The 18,031-nt window shown below is 41.2% G+C and overlaps 3 protein-coding genes across 6 annotated transcripts; all 3 read left to right on the forward strand.

Annotated features, from left to right (window-relative positions):
* The first annotated feature begins 694 nt into the window (after window positions 1-694).
* tsnaxip1 (translin-associated factor X interacting protein 1) lies at window positions 695-5,179 on the forward strand. Of its 2 annotated transcripts, none has more exons than XM_028958794.1 (16): window positions 695-834; window positions 987-1,026; window positions 1,285-1,352; window positions 1,453-1,561; window positions 1,724-1,817; window positions 1,973-2,169; window positions 2,413-2,548; window positions 2,730-2,884; window positions 2,997-3,156; window positions 3,309-3,430; window positions 3,558-3,686; window positions 3,913-4,071; window positions 4,151-4,260; window positions 4,389-4,509; window positions 4,639-4,745; window positions 4,842-5,179. In XM_028958794.1, exons 1-16 carry the CDS (start codon window positions 785-787, stop codon window positions 5,035-5,037), a joined length of 1,953 nt encoding a protein of 650 aa, XP_028814627.1. In that variant the 5' UTR covers window positions 695-784; the 3' UTR covers window positions 5,038-5,179. The 2 variants fall into 2 exon arrangements, with proteins under 2 accessions (XP_028814627.1, XP_028814629.1); XM_028958796.1 differs by having other exon boundaries at window positions 739-834; window positions 1,298-1,352.
* Window positions 5,180-5,882: 703 nt separating this feature from the next.
* On the forward strand, window positions 5,883-7,432 carry LOC114767271 (THAP domain-containing protein 11-like). The gene has a single exon (XM_028958884.1). It carries the CDS (start codon window positions 6,022-6,024, stop codon window positions 6,793-6,795), a length of 774 nt encoding a protein of 257 aa, XP_028814717.1. The 5' UTR covers window positions 5,883-6,021; the 3' UTR covers window positions 6,796-7,432.
* A 714-nt stretch (window positions 7,433-8,146) lies between these two features.
* On the forward strand, window positions 8,147-17,443 carry nutf2 (nuclear transport factor 2). Of its 3 annotated transcripts, none has more exons than XM_028959255.1 (5): window positions 8,147-8,247; window positions 10,322-10,443; window positions 10,743-10,814; window positions 11,862-11,960; window positions 15,920-17,443. In XM_028959255.1, the coding sequence occupies exons 2-5, from the start codon at window positions 10,345-10,347 to the stop codon at window positions 16,031-16,033; spliced, it is 384 nt and encodes a 127-aa protein (XP_028815088.1). In that variant the 5' UTR covers window positions 8,147-8,247; window positions 10,322-10,344; the 3' UTR covers window positions 16,034-17,443. The 3 variants fall into 3 exon arrangements, with proteins under 3 accessions (XP_028815088.1, XP_028815089.1, XP_028815090.1); XM_028959256.1 differs by having other exon boundaries at window positions 8,183-8,243; XM_028959257.1 differs by lacking the exon at window positions 8,147-8,247 and adding an exon at window positions 8,379-9,051.
* Window positions 17,444-18,031: the final 588 nt, after the last annotated feature.

An 18,031-nucleotide genomic window follows, 5' to 3' on the forward strand; every position in this document is an offset into this window, starting at 1 on the left:
AGTGATGTGTGGGAACTGTAGTTCACTACTGAGCAGTTTCCTCATACACGTGGGAACTGTGAACTACATATCCCATGAATACACTGCAAAAGCCATAGTTATAAATGATTTTTTTTAATACTATCCAATTAAACCAAACACGTATTAGCTAATAACTCAAACCTGATTTACAATGTATTTTCAGAGCACAAAAAATTATATAAGAGGTGTGTGTTTAACATTACGCAGTTAAATATATAGAGAGCGTTTAATTCATTTTAACTAATTTCTCAGTATGTATTTCTTAGCAGGGCTTACTACTACGCAATTGGTTTGTGGCGTTGAGGACTTGAAATAACAACAAACAGAAATTGAATTAAATTAATTGTCTTCGCCTTAAAATACAAAACACTGACATGCAAAATATGCAAATTACAAGGATTAAAGTGATTAAAATCATTTCTTGTGAATTTTGATATCCGTTATCCTAATGTGGAATGGTATGGTATCACTTCGAAAATCTGAGCTTCTTCAATGAGACCACGTGTTTAGAAGCAGAAATTTAATTAAAAAATAGTGAATGAAAATGCTTTTTTTTTCATTAAATAGTAAAATAGCGCATGCTAGACAAATATGACAAAACCAAATGAAGAAACCGGCGTAATACTACTTTTGGGGAAGGCTCCTCTCCTCCATAGCAACCAAGTGAATACAAAGCAGCCACAAAGCTGGTGCTTGCAGATCAAAGCAGTGGATATACCTCCTCATATTCATCTAAATGCGAATCGTTTGAAAAGTTCTTCGGATGGCCGAGGTTAGAGAGGCACGACTGCCACCATTAGCCGATGCGAAAAGGTAAGAATGAGATCGTGTTTTTCGTAGCTAAACAGGCCGCCCAGCTGCCCAGAAGCATCACATGTTTATCGGCCCTTGTCAGCCTGACGACGCCGACCCTCGCGGTAAAACTGAAATGACTTAAAATCGGTGTCTGTCTGTCTGTCTGTCAGAACTCCACCAGGGTATCCGTATGAACTTGGACCACCACGAGTAAGTGTCTTTCGTTTTAAAATGCGTGCATATCATAATGGGCATGTTTGAGGGGCCACAGACATTTAAAACCCTCCCAAAAAGTTAACCAACCACCACCTGGACGATCTGGTGGTCGAATGTACATGGCTTCGCCCTACAATGAAAAACATGTAGATGTGGATTAATAAGTCCGGTGTTTTGACCGATAGAGTTGGACAGTTAAGTGTAGGAAGTATAATGACTTCAACAATATTTAATGTACGGCATTCATTGTAGACATTTGCTCCAGGCTTCCTGTCCACCTGGCCTTCTCAAACCACCTCAAGAAAAGTCCAGAAAGACAGGTAGCATGTGGATGTTATCCTGTAATATAAATAGTTTATCCTTAAAACAATGTCCTGGACCCTGAAGCTTTCGCGTGTCGCCTTGTGGTACTGTGTGTAGTGGACTGGTGATGAAGCCGCGATTCTTGTTGAAGTTGGAGGACCATCTGAAGAAGGAGCTTCACATCCTTGACACGCACCAACCCAAGGTCCAGGAACACAAACTCCAGGTTGCAGTAGTAATCACCTCTATTTTCGGCATCCTTACTTCTGTCACTAAACCTCAGCAGACATGAACCTGCCTGCACAAACACAAATGCTAAATTTGCCTCAGGGAAGGGACTTTGTGATACACCTGTCACAAATTCTGTGGTATATTTTATGTGTCCCAGGCATATCGGGAAGTGTTTGACTGTTTCATTGAGGCCTTCACCACATACAAGCCACTACTGACAGACATTAAAAAGGAATATGAAGCCACAATAGGTATGTAAGATTTAATTTGTTTGGTGTTTTTCAGTTTCTTTTTTGTGAAACAACGTCCCTCTTGATCTTACTTTTGCACTGCTGACTGTGATGTTAATACATCACCGCATTGTTACAAGGCTCCTGAGTAATGCTAATGTTGGTATCTTGTATAGCACTGCTGAAAGACCACATTCGGGAGCTGGAACCTCTGAAATGTCAGCTGGTTCTGGTGTCGGAGCAGTGTGAGAGGACAATCATGAGCCTACAAGAGGAAGAAAAGGATGAGATTAGTGCCCTGAAGCAGGAACGCCAGATCTTAAAGGAGGCTTTACAGAGCATGAGGGAAAGACAGAATGATTTAGAAGCCCAGGTATGCAATTGAACACAGTCATAAGTCACAACACAAAAAGTATAAACATCACAAAAGTATAAACTGTACTTATCATACTTTTGATTATATTGTGGGAAAGCAAGATCCCACAATGCCCAGAGTGGACAACGATGTTTGCTGAATTGAATTTGTATATCTATATCCATTCCTTCAGTACATTGCTCAGCCTCATATTCATGTTACTGTTATATTAAATGAAACATATTTAACATATCATATCAGGTACATCACCTACAGAAAGACCTGGCTACACAGTACTTGTTGTATAGAGAAGAACATGATGCCAACAAACTGCTCATTGCCAAGATCAGCAGCAATCGATTTGAGACGGTCAAAAAGCCCGAGGTGGAAAACGAAGGTGAGGAAAGCAGAAGTGAGGTAAAGAAATCTAAATGTTTTCTACTTTTTTCTAATGTTCCCCTTCACCAATGCGGCCCCAGGCCTCCCGATCAAGTTCTAGAACACATTTTGGGGTTTGTATTATCAAAACGTAGAATTTAAAGACTAAGAAATCTTTTCTCTTTGTTGGAAATGTGAAGATATATTTGCGGTGAAGTTAGCACTGAAAGTGTGCAGAGAAGACCTGTCAAAGGCGCAAGTGGAGCTGAACCGTTTACAAGCTGAATATGGACATGTGGTGCCACACAGAGACTGGCAGAAGGTGGACTGTGCCTACAAAGAGACTTTATTAAAGGTGCTTGAAGGTGCTGTAGTATTGTTTAGTCGATTGTTTGTCTGGCATCCATTGGAAAAACTTAAATTAACAGCTAGTAAATAAAGCTAACAAATGCATTTGCTTGTTTCAGCTGAATGCTTTGCAGTCTGACTTTGAGCAGATGAAGAACGAATATGACCATCTCTTGCACGTGCACAAGCAAGTGTCCAAGAGGAGAGACAGTCTCCAAAAAGACCTCGATGGCTTCAGAGAAGCTTCAACTCCTAGGCCGCAATGGGAACTCTGCACAGGTATAAGACATTGAACCTTCTGCCCAGGGATTTTATAATGACCTCTTAAAAATTGTTGTGCTAGCTATATATATATATATATCTAGTTTGTTAATATCCACATACAGTCTGGACATCACTGCTGTGTTTAATGGAACCGTGTGATCGTACAGATGCAGTTGGAGGAAACGAACGCTGGTCAGAACTTTTTGAGGGTCAGTCCAGTCAGCAGCGTTTAGAGATTTTACTGGACGATCTTGGAGTGAAAGGCAAAACAAAGTTCTTTACTGGCCTGGTAAAAATGACTTCACACCTAAAATGGCAACAAATTTTAAGCAACTTTGGATAATTGAGGAATGTGTACTTACACTAACAGTGTTGTGTTTGAGTGGTCACGTTTTCCTGACCATTTATTTCTTAAGGGCACTGGAATTGAAGTACCTGTATACTTACGCTATGAAGGACAATTCAATAACCTAAAGCTTCAGAAAGCTGACCTTGTAAGGGTCATAAAGGAAGTCATGAAAGAGAAGGGTGTTGAGGACGAGCAGGTAAATGCCTTTCATTTCATTTTTATAAAATCTTTAGGATGTCTCTGTCCATGGATAGTCAGAGTGTGCAATGTAGTTGAACTTAAATCAGGTATATTTGATTATACGTTGACAAGGTTTCTATTTTGTCTTGTGATATCAAGAGCAGTTAACTGTAATGTATTACAATTCATTGTATATAATTCTGACCATCAAAAACTGAAAAGAATATTTATTAATTTTGAAGCAAGGACAACAAAGCAGCCTCCCAGAGTTTTTGCACACGTATCTGGAGCGAAAGCATGGAGAAAAGGCTGCAGACTGGGCTTACAGCATAATGGAGGGCGTTCGGCAGCACCTACATGATGACTTCTTGTGCCTTTTTAACGACATTCTGACAGGCAAGGTAATGTTGCAGTCGAACGACTGCCAGGTTAGTATTTACGTTCAGTCCATGAAGGATTCTTATGACTTGTCTGCGGCAGGTGGATGAGAGTGTGTATCATGGACAGACTGAACTAGCATCTCATCTTCTGAAGGTCTTAATTCAGAGTGACACCGCACACACCGGGACGCTCACCATCTCAGAGTTCAGGTGGGAAAATGAGGTTACATCCATGCATCACAATTTGATTATAAATTACACTTCAAAGATGCTAGTGCTCCAAGTGTTATGTGATGCAATCATTAACAATAGAGATGACTTACTCTGCTGATTTCCAGTAATGCATTGAGAAAGGCCTTCCCCCTAAAGCAAGAGAGGGACATTGAGGTGCTGGTGGCTGCATCTCAGGCTGACCTTGACAGTGGGGGAAGCATTTCATATCAAAGGCTTTATATGGAGGTATAGATAGCTACTAAAGTGACTGTCCATTTATTACTTGATCCGTTTGTGAAATCCTCACACACCCTTGCACATAAAACATAAAACCTTGGAAATACCTTGTCTTCTACTTATTGTGCAATTCTTTAGGATTCAGATGGGAGGCATGGTGACTTCCTGACTCTTGTAAAGAGGCAGCACATCTCAGAGAGACATCTGTACATCACCCAGTTAAGGGGACTATTAGAAGGGAAAAGGTGAGGAAGGAAAGATTTATATAAATTCTAAATGAACAAAGAAAAAATGTTTTTGAATTAAGTTTATTCCCCACTGTGCCAATAACGTTTAAACAGAGAGGTGACGGTGGAAGAACTAAAGACTGCTTTGAAGACTATTGATCCATCACTTGACTCTGAAGCTCTGGAGCTTAAGCTGTGTACAGCTTTTTCTGTGCCAGCAGAGGAGCTGCAAAATGAACAACCATTAGAAACAGAGGCTGCTCTGCAGCGCCTCTCAGTGGCCAATGCTTATAATGCAGGACATAAATGAATGATAGTACTTTCTTTGTTCATACAAATGGAATAACTGGTTTACTTGATCAATGCTGATTCCTGCTAGAACATTATTTGTTGAGATGGAATACATGCTGTTGTGTAAAGCATTGTGAAATTAAATATTGCAGTGTGAATAAGTGACTTATCACCATTGCCTTTTTTGCCTTTTGTTGTCTGTTTGTAAAAAAAAAAAAAAAGTGCACGATCGGTGGCGCCTGCCTGCTCGGAAACTTGTGCATGCACAGAAATCCATTCTCCCGCTGCATTAATGGTTGATCCTTATAATGGTTGATATTATTCGAGTGCGCACGCGCAATAGGGATGTGGGCAAACATGCCGAATGCTGTAAAATGAGTAACTTGCATCTCCACCTATATGTGTCGGCCAAGAACCTCTGCAACTACACAAAAAAATAGTGAAAAGTGAACTTCCGTCTGCATTAGTTCCACCTGTAGTGAATCAATATTTAGTAACAAAACAAGGGGCAAAAATACAATTTTTAGACTTTTAAGTCGATCAGTCGACTGCTGATTGAGCTAATCACACCGCGACCGACGTCGAGTATTTAGCTTTGTGTTGAACAGAACAGCAGTTAGCTATGCTCTTATCTCAATACCCATTGTTACCGTAATACCGGTCTACCGTAATTGTCGAAGATGAAAACATTAGAATCGCTTTATAAATACATTCTTCAATACCCGGAGATTGTGTGATTTTTTTTTTTTTTTGAGAGAAACGCGTTTGCTTTTTGTTTTTTTTTCCTACGTACCGCCAAAACGTTTTTTTTTTTTTGAACACGGAACAAATAACTTTCGGAGCCTGCCAACCAAAACAGGAAGTCGTAAGCATTGTGGGTCGTGTAGTTCCGCCGTGGAGCAGCTCGGCGGACTGAGGCGCGCGGCGGAGCCAAACAACACCACACCGGACGGCGAAGTTTGTCCAAAGAGAGGACCGATCCAGCCCCAAACACCGCCGAAGGATGCCCGGCTTTACGTGCTGCGTTCCCGGCTGCTACAACAACTCCCAGCGCGACCGGGACCTGCGCTTTTACACGTTCCCGAAGGACACCACGCAGAGGGAGATCTGGCTGAAGAACATCTCCAGGAGCGGGGTGAAGGGCTGCTTCAGCACCTTCCAGCCCACCACGGGCCACCGGGTGTGCAGCGTGCACTTCGCCGGCGGGAGGAAGACCTACACCGTCCGCATCCCGACCCTCTTCCCCATCCGCGGCGTGAACGAGAAGAGGAGCCGGCGGGGCAGGGGCAGGAAGGCGGCGGGGTTCCCCACCCTCGTCGGTGTCATTTCTCTGCCCCAAAACGAGTCCCCCGAGGGCGCCGCGCCGGACCCCTGCGGCCCCGGGGCGCCGGACGGCCAACACGACGTCGACACGAAACCGGTGGACCTCACGGTGCAGAGCGACGAGACGTGCGTGACGGCGGTGGTGTCGTGCGCGGCGGCGGTGACGGACTGCGTGGACATGCAGCTGGTGGAGAGCGCGCTGAGCTCCGTCCGGGGCTGCGGGCTGCCGGCGTGCAGCAGCCTGGACCACGCGTACTCCCTGCCGAGCGGCACCACGGCCACGGACCTGTTGAAGCGCCTGAACGAGCAGCGGGACATCATCGCGCTGATGGAGGTAAAGATGAAGGAGCTGAAGTCCACGCTGCGCCAGCTCATCTTGTCCGAAGCCAAGCTGATGGAGGAGATCCGGGAGAGGGATCGCCTGCTTTCCAAATGTTACAGTCCTTCGAGTTAACCCCGCCACCCCACGCAATTCTTTTGTCAGCCTATTGTTATATTCTCATTAAATTCTTTGACGTTAAAAACCAAACTAGCATCTATAGTTTTTAGTAAAATATCATTACATGACAAAGACGGCAGCATAAAAAGTGGATCACATTTGTTTTAGGTGCCTATTTTGGCTTTTTCTGTTGCTCTATTAGGGCCAATTGTTGTTATTATTTTTAATGTATTTATTGTTTTTTTTTTGTTTTTTTTTTTGCAACAAAGCCCCCTGTCTTGATCATCAGAGGGCGGTAAACATATAATTTTTTTCTTTGGTACTTGTAGTTGAAATATATTACGACCTGTTTATTTACATACCAATCAACGTGTATACATTACGATTACTTGTTCAGAGCTGTGGCGAAGTGTTTTCTGTTAAGTGATGGAAGGAGCTTGTACCATATTGCTGGGGTGAAAAGGAACAGAACAAAACAGCAGATCCCGCAAAAAAACAACAAAAAACATTTACTCTACAATATTGCTATGTGTAACATTTTAATAATAGGCCTTTCAGTATTAGTATGATGCATATTTTCTCATTTAATTATTCCATTTGCTATGTACTATTGTGATCTGCATTTGCCACAAATTATAAAAAAAAAAAATCAGTATGTGTTGAAAATGATTTATTGTTTGATCAAATTTTCACACCACACACAGAAACAATAATATGATATAATTTTATGCTAATCATTTTTCCACAGTTTAAACCATACTGACAGCACAGTTAAAGGATTTCAGATAATCAATTCTCTTGCTGGCGAGATGCAGTAAAGTTTAAACCAATTGTAAGATGCATATCAATGTGGAACAACAAAATGTCTTCAGATATCAGCACAATATACATACCCAGAAAATGGTGTGATGCACTTTTTGTACGCATTCATTTTGTATTTGAAGTAGCCTGAGCTCAGTCACCTGTAGATCAGTTATTTCCATGTAAAACAAGGTGAGCGCAGTAAGTAGGTCTTTCTTTTTTGCATGAAATGAGTGGAGACACTAGTCCATGTTGGAGAATTCATTTTTATTTGCATTTATTTACCCATTGAACCACTGTCTGACCTCATGAAAGTGACCCACGTCTAATAACAATAGTGTGAAAACACATTGCCACAAATAATAACAGCAATTTTAAAGTATTGTTATAGTATTTTGCATCTCCGAATTTGCAACTTTCGTATTTTAATTCTCGGCAATGGAAGGTTAAAGCAGCATGTTCTGTTTTTAGAAGCATGTCATTTACAGGTATAAAGAAAACAATTCAATTTACTATCTGTTTAAGAAAAGACTTCATTTCCCATGATCCTTTCCTTCCGGTTTAGCATTCTGAGCATGCTCCCTGCTTTGAAGGCGGCTCGCCCTTACCGCCGCACTCTGAATCGCCATAACTGGGAACCGGTGGAACGGTTTTGGGCTCACGTAGGTAGGGGGAACCGTTCTACTCATTTCCTAGGCTCGAGATTAAATAAATCGTGTATTGTTCAATAAAACGACACTGTGCTCTCGGCAGTCAGTCGCGGCGGGGCGGTGGGGGGGTGCTTTTTGACAGGCACTAGTTCGGCTGAAATGCTTGGACACGCCTATGTTGCAAGAAGGGACGTATGGGCCCCGTCGGTCTGTAGAGGATGGACTGAGTGCCGACTTATGTCCAGACTTTCTGGCCAAGGCGGAGTATTTTTAGCAGGGACCGTGAGCACGTGCTGCTAAGGGTGCATGTGCATGCATCACAACGCCATCGTCATATCGGCGATCATTCATAATTGTCTTAACAGAACACAACAAGCAAGTTGGCTTGAGCTTGACGCCCACATTTTTAGCGCGCGTTCAACTGACAAGACACACACACACACACACACACACACACAACTAGAGCAGCTAGTTAGCGCGGCTAATTTGCATTAGCAATAGCCTCCCGCTAACTTTACTGCTTTTCGTGGCAGCATCTGCGTACAGGTTTAGCGACAACTTTAGCAGACGCGCCGACTAGCAGCGCTGTAGAGGAGCCCAAATGCTAACGTCCAGGCGAAAGTAGTTACCTTAACCTTCCAGCCGCGCTCGCACTTTTAACTTGGACGCGCGGCCTGTGGGCGCGTTAGCTTGCACACACATACTGAGGTTAGCTCGCTAATAAAGTGTTTCGCTGATTTCGCTTCGGTCCTCTTCTAAGTTGAGAAGTTAGCTTGCTAGCAGGAACATTAGGCGGCGACGCCGGCGGAGAGAAACTACGGTCGGTTTTACACATTTACAGCCGCCAAGCACTTAAAATGGGACGTTCATGAGTCGCACTAATGTAGGTTAATTGGTAGTTCCACCCCCCCTGCAGTCATCTTGATTTCGCGTCTACCCCGGAGAAAGTTCTAGTAACTGAGCCGCTTTGCTTGCAGAGAAACTGTTTCGCTTGAATTCATGTGTTTACAGATGCAATAAAGTGAAAGTTTGGGGAAATTCCCCTGAAAGTTCTCAGTCGGAGTAAAAAAAAAAAAATAAAAGATTTCTTAAGGCCCAAACACAACAAATGTGCTTGTCACCAGCAAGACTAATGATTAGGCTTTTTTTTCTGTAATCCCAAGGAATCTGGATGTTTAGCGAATGAAACACAAATTACAATTTATATCTTTCAGAATAACCAGCGTAATACTTCTAGCACGATCTTAGCAAATATGGCCATGTTTGAATTATTTCTTTGTTAGGTACATTTAAGGTTAATCTAATTTATCCATTATTGTCTAATGGGAAGTTAATACCAGTACCTGATTGGTCACCTAAACCATGGGGCCAGTTACACTTACGGCATTTAGCAGACAACCTTATTCAGTAGTTACATGGACAGACCCCCTGTAACAATCGAGGATTAAGTGTCAGGGACACGTCACTCTCCATTAATGCCAGCAAAACCAGTTCATAAAAACGGTGCAAGAGACATTGTAAATAGTGTGAAATGTTACGGCCAAGTGGGGTAAAACAGTAGTGTATTATATAGATATTGTGAAGGGTTGCTGTAATGGGAGGTCATCATGTAAGGGTGAAAGAAAATGATTCACAATTTCTATTGTTCTATTACATACTTAAAATAACAATACGGCTATTGTGGGTATTCTGTGAGCATGTTTGTATGTAAAGCTGTAGTTTTCAACCCAGTCCTCAGTGTCCACAGACCGTCCGGTTGTATTTTATTTTATTTTTTCTTCATTTCATTTTGGTACCATAACAAAAGTATTTAGTGTGAAAGTTGGGCTATCACTGTGCTGTTGAGGACTACAGCTTTGCACTATTAACAAAGGATGTATCCATCAGGTTACTATTGTTCAACATATTTTATAAGCATTGAACTCCACCTTTTTTTGTTGCAAAAACTTAATTGAAAGGACAATTGTTCTATAAATAATTTCTTCTTAAGAGTGAATGCTATTTGTTGTAAATGGGTGTGTCTATGATTTCTTTTTAAAAACTCATTTTTTAGTAATGCTCTGTTTTTTTTTATTTTTTTTTTTAACTAGTGCCTGTTGCCGGGTGAATCAGGATGGGAGACAAGCCGATTTGGGAACAAATAGGGTCCAGCTTTGTGCAACACTATTATCAGTTATTTGATACAGACAGGACCCAACTTGGAGCAATATATGTGAGTGTGATTACTTCTGTGTAGACTTGCTTGAGAATGATTTTGTCTAGTGTTCCAGTTGCAGACAATGGCGGAACTTTATAATTCATATGAAAACAGACACTTGTGAATTGGAGCAAGTTCTTTTCCATTTGTTTAACATTGAGATATATGTGGTGTGACAAAAAAGGTTGTCAACGTGTACTTGCACTGTATTTCTATAAAAAAAACATACAATGACCCCTTTGTAGACATTTTTTAATGACATAATTTGAATCTCACCTGCATAAATGTATGTCCCTGTTTTTCCAAATCTCAAGATTGATGCATCATGCCTTACGTGGGAAGGACAGCAATTCCAGGGAAAAGCTGCGATTGTTGAGAAACTTTCTGTAAGTTTCTGTAAGAGTTTGCATAATCAGTTTGAGGTTCACATAAAATGTTTCTTACACCTCTACTCTTGATCTTGAGACTGGTAACTGACATCTGTGGAAGCCAGATGCTAGACTAACATTTATACACTTAGAGTGCATCTCACTAGCATTTGTCATGTAAAAACACACAATTTTTCACTGGCCTCACACTTTGATTCGATAACTATTGTCAGTGCCTCCATTATCAATGCAACCCATACATTTTCTACATTACTTCATATGATGTTCACCCGTCTTGTTCGCCCATGTGTATGCTTTGATTTTCTACGAAGTGGTTTTCGACAAGACTGTAATGTCGTGTTGTAGATCTCTCAGAGACTAATGAGATCAGCTTTTCCTGCATTGCCACTTTGTGTGTGTTTCGAAGGGGAGACCAAAAACTCGACCACTTCGATTCTATTGGTCGCGGTGAAATATGCGTCACGGTGAACAGCGGTCAAAGTTCGATCGATGCAGAATCATCCACATCTGCATCACGATGCATCGATTATGAGATCAATTTCAACACCCCTATTACTTATCTACAATCTTGGGTACTGTGTACAACAGCCTTCGCCACAGCTCTGAATAAAACTCCCTTTTCCTCTGTCCCCCCGGTCATGTCTGTCATGATTGTAGCAAGTAAAATAAAAAAAAATTAATTAATTAAAAAAAAGATTTGATGACCGCACAGATACACATGCACACTTTCACGTGTCAACTGTGTTACTGACAAGCCAGAAAAAAGATAAACTCTAATGAATGTAAAACATACTACATGAAATACCATCACAATCTGCTCTTAGGCCAAAATAAGAATTTACAATGATGAATTGCATGCAACAGTCAATTTGAGATAAAGCAATCATAGTTCTTCACATGTAATGCACCAATGTTAAATTCATGAGATTGTGTGTCACTCAGTGGATCTGTAAGAATTAAGCTATCAGGGGAGTTGCTAAATATGGTAATGAATTACCCTAAATACACAAAGTGAGCCTAAATGTTTCTTGTTTTGTGTTACAGAGTCTGCCCTTCACAAAAATTGCTCACAGCATAACAGCACAAGATCACCAGCCCACTCCTGACAGCTGTATATTGAGTATGGTAGTAGGACAGCTTAAAGTAAGTTTTTAGAAACATTGCATTATCTAAAATGAATTCTAGATACTTACATTTTTAGAAACATGCATGCACCCAGGATAATTTAACCATTTCCTTTGTGTTTTGATTTCTTCTCATCCTTCTTCAAAAAATTAAGAAGCACCAAAAATCTAAAATCAGTGTCATGAACAATATTTTGTGAATAGATTTTCTATTGGGACTTTCTATAGGGAGTTTGTTGAATGTATGTAACTGAGCACTGGGTATCAGATAAAGAAGGGTATGAGGTTTTTCTCAAGTAGTAAAGAACTTTTGCAGATGACACTCAAGAAAATACAGTGCTACAGCATATTGTGTGTCTCAGGCAGATGACGACCAGATCCTGGGATTCCAGCAGACTTTTCTGCTGAAAAATTACAGCAGTGCCTGGGTTTGCACCAATGAGGTCTTCAGGCTTGCCCTGCACAACCTTTGACATTTGATACTATCAGGTCCTATGGCCCATCTTCTCCTTTCTCCCAGGGATTGTCTGTAAGGACCTCTGTTCTGTCTTGAGTTCCTGTGGTTTGAATAGGCTTTTACTAATCATTCAGCACAGCAGCAACCCTTCCTTTTCACATTCAGGTTGAAGTGCTTGACCTCATTCAGTTGTGCTGACCACTTTGACATGCTCACTTTGCTTTCACAATGAGACCTCTGCTTTTGTTCAGGTTGCACCAATGGGATGGTGGGATGCAAGCAACTGACCAGTAGTATATGTGCATTACCTACACATACAATATACATACACAAATACTGCAAAGTTTGGCTACCTTTTGTTTGAAATGTCTGTTACTGTAAATAGATGTTTTTTTCCCGATTTTGAGGCTAGTTGGGAACTGACCAGATATCTTGCATGTTAAATATCTGGCTGTGTCGCTGGTGAGCTACAGCCACCGACAACGCAGGACATGCGATGACCTACCGACCTTTCTTACACTCCACTTCACATCATTGCCAGCCACTTTCTGTCCTTCACCCTCACTCTACTACTGGATTCAAGACAAACCATCCTTCGTCCCACATAATTTTCACTCTGTCTTGCCTTCATTTGTATTTTCCTGCACTCTTTCCTCATCTTCCAACCTCTGACTCGTTCTACTTCTTACCACTGTAAATGGCCACTAACTCTCTCCTCTATTCACTTTCCCTTCTTTTGGATCATCTCTGTCCACTATCTCTCAATCCCAAAAGGACTTTTCCCCCTCTTCCCTGGCTCTCTTATACACTGTGCAGCAACTAAGAGCAGCGGCGAGGAAATGTAAGAACCTGACTCAGACCTGTTGCATTATCAGGTCATGTGTTATTTGGTCATGTGCCAACTGCCTTTAAAACAGCCAGGGTTTTACAATCCTAAAGAAACTCACAGCCGATCCTGCAGTCATCAACAACTACTGACCAGTGTCTCTTCTCTCATTTCTTTTTAAAGTCCTTGAGCGCAGCGTCTATAGTCAGCTATTATTTCATCTGAACAACCTTCTGGATCCCAACCAGTCTGGCTTCAGAGCAGGTCATTTTACTGAGAGTTCCCTCATGGCTGTTTCTGAGAAGCTACATGCATCATTCTTATTCTCCTCGACCTCTCTGCAACACTTAATACAGTTAATCACAAGACTCTCCTGTCTATCCTGAAGAGACTTGGAATTTGGGGCTCAGCATTGAAATGGTTTGCTTCCTATCATGATGAGCGGTCTTACAAGTGACATGGAAAAAAGGATCCACGTCTGCTTCATGCAGACTCTACACTGGCGTCCCTCATGGCTCAGTATTCGGTCCTCTTTTCTGAGTTATCCAACCACTGCTATGCTTACGATACACACCCCATCTTCTCTTTTCCTTCCTCAGATGCATCCTCCACAATCTCTGCATGTCTAACTGACATTTTGTCTTAGATGGCAGCCCATCATCTAAAAGTCAGTCCCACCAAAACCGTAATAATATTTATTCCAGTAGATTCTTCACCTCATCAAGATCTTGCCATCTACCTGGACAACTTGCAGATTTCTCCTTCCGCAATTGCACACAACCTTGGAGTAACTATAGACAACCAGCTGTACTTCTTGACTCACATTACCAATCTTACCCGCTCATGTAGATTCCTTCTCTACAATATCAGATGTATCCATCCTTATCTATCAAAACAGGCCACCACTAGTTCAGTCCCTAAAATATCATGGCTGGATTAATGTAGCTCCCTCCTTGCAGGTCTGAATGCCATACAACTAATACAGAATACAGCAGCATGACCTATCCACATTTTCCGACACCATCCCACTTTTACCCTCCCTCCTCTGGCTTCCAGTAGCTGCCTGCATCAGATTCAAAATATTGATGCTAGGCCTGCAAAGCCAACCATGGGGTAGCACCATCCTACCTCACAGCTCACCTGGTCCCTCCACCGCTGAAGGAATAATGAAGACACATGTCTAGACGTTTCTCTGTCGTGGCCCCTAGGTAGTGAAATTAACTTCCCCTCGATGTCAGAACAGCACAATTTTCATAGTTTTCATTGTTGTTGCAGCTTAGGACTTTGCTCTTTAGACAATACTTATAACTTATAACTTTCTTATAACCGAGCGAATACAAGGATTTGTAAGTGATAGTAAGTGGGGTTGGAACCTGTGACTTTGTGGTCATCTGGTTTATTGGTGAGTGTCCACTAGGCTGCTACCACCCTAGCTGGTATCCAAATGCATTTACGAACTAACATTTTCCAGAGCACTGACCATGTTGGGTATTCAGAATGTCTAACTGTTAATAAAAAGTAAAATACAGATGTAATCTTGCTTAAAATGTCATCTTCTGCTCACATAACTATTCACAGTAACAGACACTTTAAACACGCATGCCTCTTTATATGTAAATCAAGGCTGTCAAGAAGATACCATACTTTTTAGTATGAGACATTGTCCCATCCTTAAATATGTCCAATGGCATCTCTCCTGCAACAAACTGGAAGATGATTAACATGAAAATGATTTATTTGTTGAAACTGAGGTTTGCAGATTTTGTGTCCTACATTGAAGTTGTTTAAAAAGAGTTGTGTGCTGTGGTAAAGCACACTCATCAAATGGGCATTTGTGCTGGAATGAGGACATTAACCAATCTGATAACCGTTTTTCATTAGTGGGATAATTCCATTGGATAGCTTTGAAAATTGTGTGAACAGTGTTTGGTTGTAGCATGCAGTAAAAATATAAAAAATCTAAGTTGTGCATTGGTTAAACCTTGACTGTTGCTAATAATCTTGTGAAACCATCAGGGTCTGGGTGGTGACCATAGCTATTTTTCTTCTTACACTAACTATACTAGTGAAAGTGTCAAGTGTCAATGTGGTACACGGTGACAACAATCTCTGTCCTCGGCATTTAACCCATCATCATTAGTTAGCAGTGGGCTGCCATGAAAGGCACCCAGGACCAGTGGGTGAGGACACTATCTTGCTCAAGGGGACTTTAGTGGCACCTTGGCAGTTCAGAATTTTAACCCGCAAACCTTCGGTAATGAGTCTGCTTTCTTACCCCCAGTCTTAGCTATGAAGTGGCAGTTCCAACTACCTGAGAACATATTGTGCATTTGACACGACTTGACACACTCCTGCAGTGTTCGAGTCCAGAAAAATCTGTGATTCATTGATGGACACATGCCTAGTTTGGATTTCATGCATCACCACTTGGGCTACCATCCACTAGCTCAGGTTTTGGATTTGCAAATCTTGACTGTATTTGTGCATTTCTACTTTTAAAATTTCCTTTGTTCTATTGAGCCTTTGTTTTGCAATGTTTGTCTGCATGTTGGTCCTGAATGACTTGCCGTGGTTGCATATTACTAGCAGTGAAAGAGTTACATCTATGCAGAAATTCAGCGTTTAAACAGGTTTGATACAAGTGTGTGTTTGTTTTACTCTGATGTAACCCTTGACTGTTCTCTGTCACATTCAGGCGGATGATGACCCCATCATGGGATTCCATCAGAGCTTCATCCTGAAGAACATTAACGAGGCCTGGGTGTGCACCAATGACATGTTCCGCTTGGCGCTGCACAATTTTGGTTAAATGCCAGAATTTGGCAGGGAGGGAAATGGGTGAAGGTGGAGGATGGGGTGTCTAAACGCCAAAACCTTTCAGTCTGCCCTTCATTCACCACTCTCTGAGAAACGGCACCGGATTTCAATCACAGAAAACATGCAGGCACATGCCTCCTCCGCAACAGATATGAGATTTGCTGTTCGTTTGCTGAAAGCCCACAGATCCATCGAAGTGACCCTTGCCCTGCAATGACCTGCATGACGTTGGAGAGCTTGAATATGATAACACCCAGAAAAGGCAAAAAAAAAAAAAAAAAAGACATATTAACCCTGTTTGTTTGTTTTTTACATTTTAGTTTTTGATTTGAAAATAATAATTTTATTGTTTGGAATTTAGTACCCTGTGTGTTCTGTTTCTCTGCTTGCTTTAAACCATTCTCCTTTATTGGTGGATTTCCCCAATTTTCTTCTGGAAATTTAACTCTTCTTTTATGTGTAATGTCAGGTTTCTCTAGTTATCCAAAGAAAAGTTCAAATGATCGACACGCCCCCTTCACCCCCACCCCCGTCTCCTCAGACCCGTTTGCTTCCCATTTCCTGCTCACTGCTCTTTGTGACAATACTTACCGAAGCTACAATATCCAATAAAACCTTGACTTTTTTTCTTAACAATTCCATCTTGTTCCTCCCCCTGTCCTTTGCCTGAACATTTGTCCTTTCACTTTATGTACATCCTTAGTTGCCATTTTATTTGGTTGCACACTAGTATGAATTTCTTGATCACAGCTGTTTGTTTCTGGCAAAGGCATGAAACAGAGCATTTATTTTAGCTAACGGGGAAAAAAACAACATGTTTTTTTTTTGTTTATATATGAAGTGCTATAATGAAATAAATGCACCTCAGCCTGAACAATAAAATAGATCCTTGCTCTAGTAAGAAGATTTTCTCACCAATTTCCGGGTTATGGGTCACTTCACCACAGGCTCAATGCACAGTCATCTGTGATACTGGAACAGTTAAAGTGGCACATTTTGAAGGGGAAAGAAAAAGGTTGGATTATTTTTTTCTGTCGGTGTTGCTCTCATAGGTTTCCTGGATGTCTTATTAAACACAAAGCACTCAACCAGGTTTTGGATCTGGCCTGTGGTTGTAAAAACAGCCAATAAAGCACTGGGTACAGTCACCGGAGACAGTTCAGTGAAATGGGATTTATGGTCTTGCTTGTTACGCTACAATGTAATATACTGTTTTCTAAGAACTATTTATGTTGTATTTGTACATAAGCCTTGGGCAGTTGTCATAATTTTTTGAACTGAAGTTTCACAGCAAACATGTTCTCTGTTGTCTGTGACTGGAATCTGTTGTAATTATCTGCAGACTGGGTGGATGATTTAGGTTGATCCATAATAAAGACAGAAAGGGTCAAATGCTTTCAAATAGTGGCTTTTTGGGGTGCATTGATTTCTTTTAATTTTGTTCTTTTAGAAACGGTCAGGTGCCAATTAGCAGTATTAAGGCCTTTTTTTTATGTTGAGCAAGTATTACTCAGTTTAATCAGTTTAAATGTTTGCAAGTAGGCTAGAAAGTAATGAAAACTTTCTTCCAAGCGCGAAATAGTTCAAAGGTACCAAAGCACTATATTGCTGTTATTAATCAGTGTTTAGTGGTGGACAACACTGCAGTGGCCTCCAGGACATGAGACGTTTAAACAGATATTTTACTGAGTGCGTCTGAACATTGTCTTTATCAAATGGAATTAATCACAATACCCCATTTATTACTGATTTGAAAGATTCATTAAAACCTACTCGCCTTTACTGAAGCAGGAAGGAAGAAGAAAATTCCTCACTGAGAGACTCTGTAATGCTTCTACTGAGGAGTTTCTGCTGTCATATGTAAGGAAATAAAAGATATAAAAGGACCGTGTGACACTTGTTTTTGTACTCTGCACCCACATTTCAAAAAGAAAACTCGTAACATTGCACCTTTTCCACTGGTTCTAGTGCTTAATTTCATTTAAACAAT

Source organism: Denticeps clupeoides, chromosome 17, assembly GCF_900700375.1.
Source record: "Denticeps clupeoides chromosome 17, fDenClu1.1, whole genome shotgun sequence".
Lineage (NCBI taxonomy): Eukaryota > Metazoa > Chordata > Actinopteri > Clupeiformes > Denticipitidae > Denticeps > Denticeps clupeoides.

Bases quoted from the DNA above. Each gene is read 5' to 3' on its own strand.
- tsnaxip1 (XM_028958794.1), top strand. From the start codon at position 785: ATGGCCGAGGTTAGAGAGGCACGACTGCCACCATTAGCCGATGCGAAA. The intron at 1,562-1,723 runs GTTGCAGTAGTA...TATGTGTCCCAG, and splicing joins TCCAGGAACACAAACTCCAG to GCATATCGGGAAGTGTTTGA. The intron at 4,510-4,638 runs GTATAGATAGCT...GCAATTCTTTAG, and splicing joins ATCAAAGGCTTTATATGGAG to GATTCAGATGGGAGGCATGG.
- LOC114767271 (XM_028958884.1), top strand. From the start codon at position 6,022: ATGCCCGGCTTTACGTGCTGCGTTCCCGGCTGCTACAACAACTCCCAG.
- nutf2 (XM_028959255.1), top strand. From the start codon at position 10,345: ATGGGAGACAAGCCGATTTGGGAACAAATAGGGTCCAGCTTTGTGCAA. The intron at 10,815-11,861 runs GTAAGTTTCTGT...TTTGTGTTACAG, and splicing joins CGATTGTTGAGAAACTTTCT to AGTCTGCCCTTCACAAAAAT. The intron at 11,961-15,919 runs GTAAGTTTTTAG...TGTCACATTCAG, and splicing joins TGGTAGTAGGACAGCTTAAA to GCGGATGATGACCCCATCAT.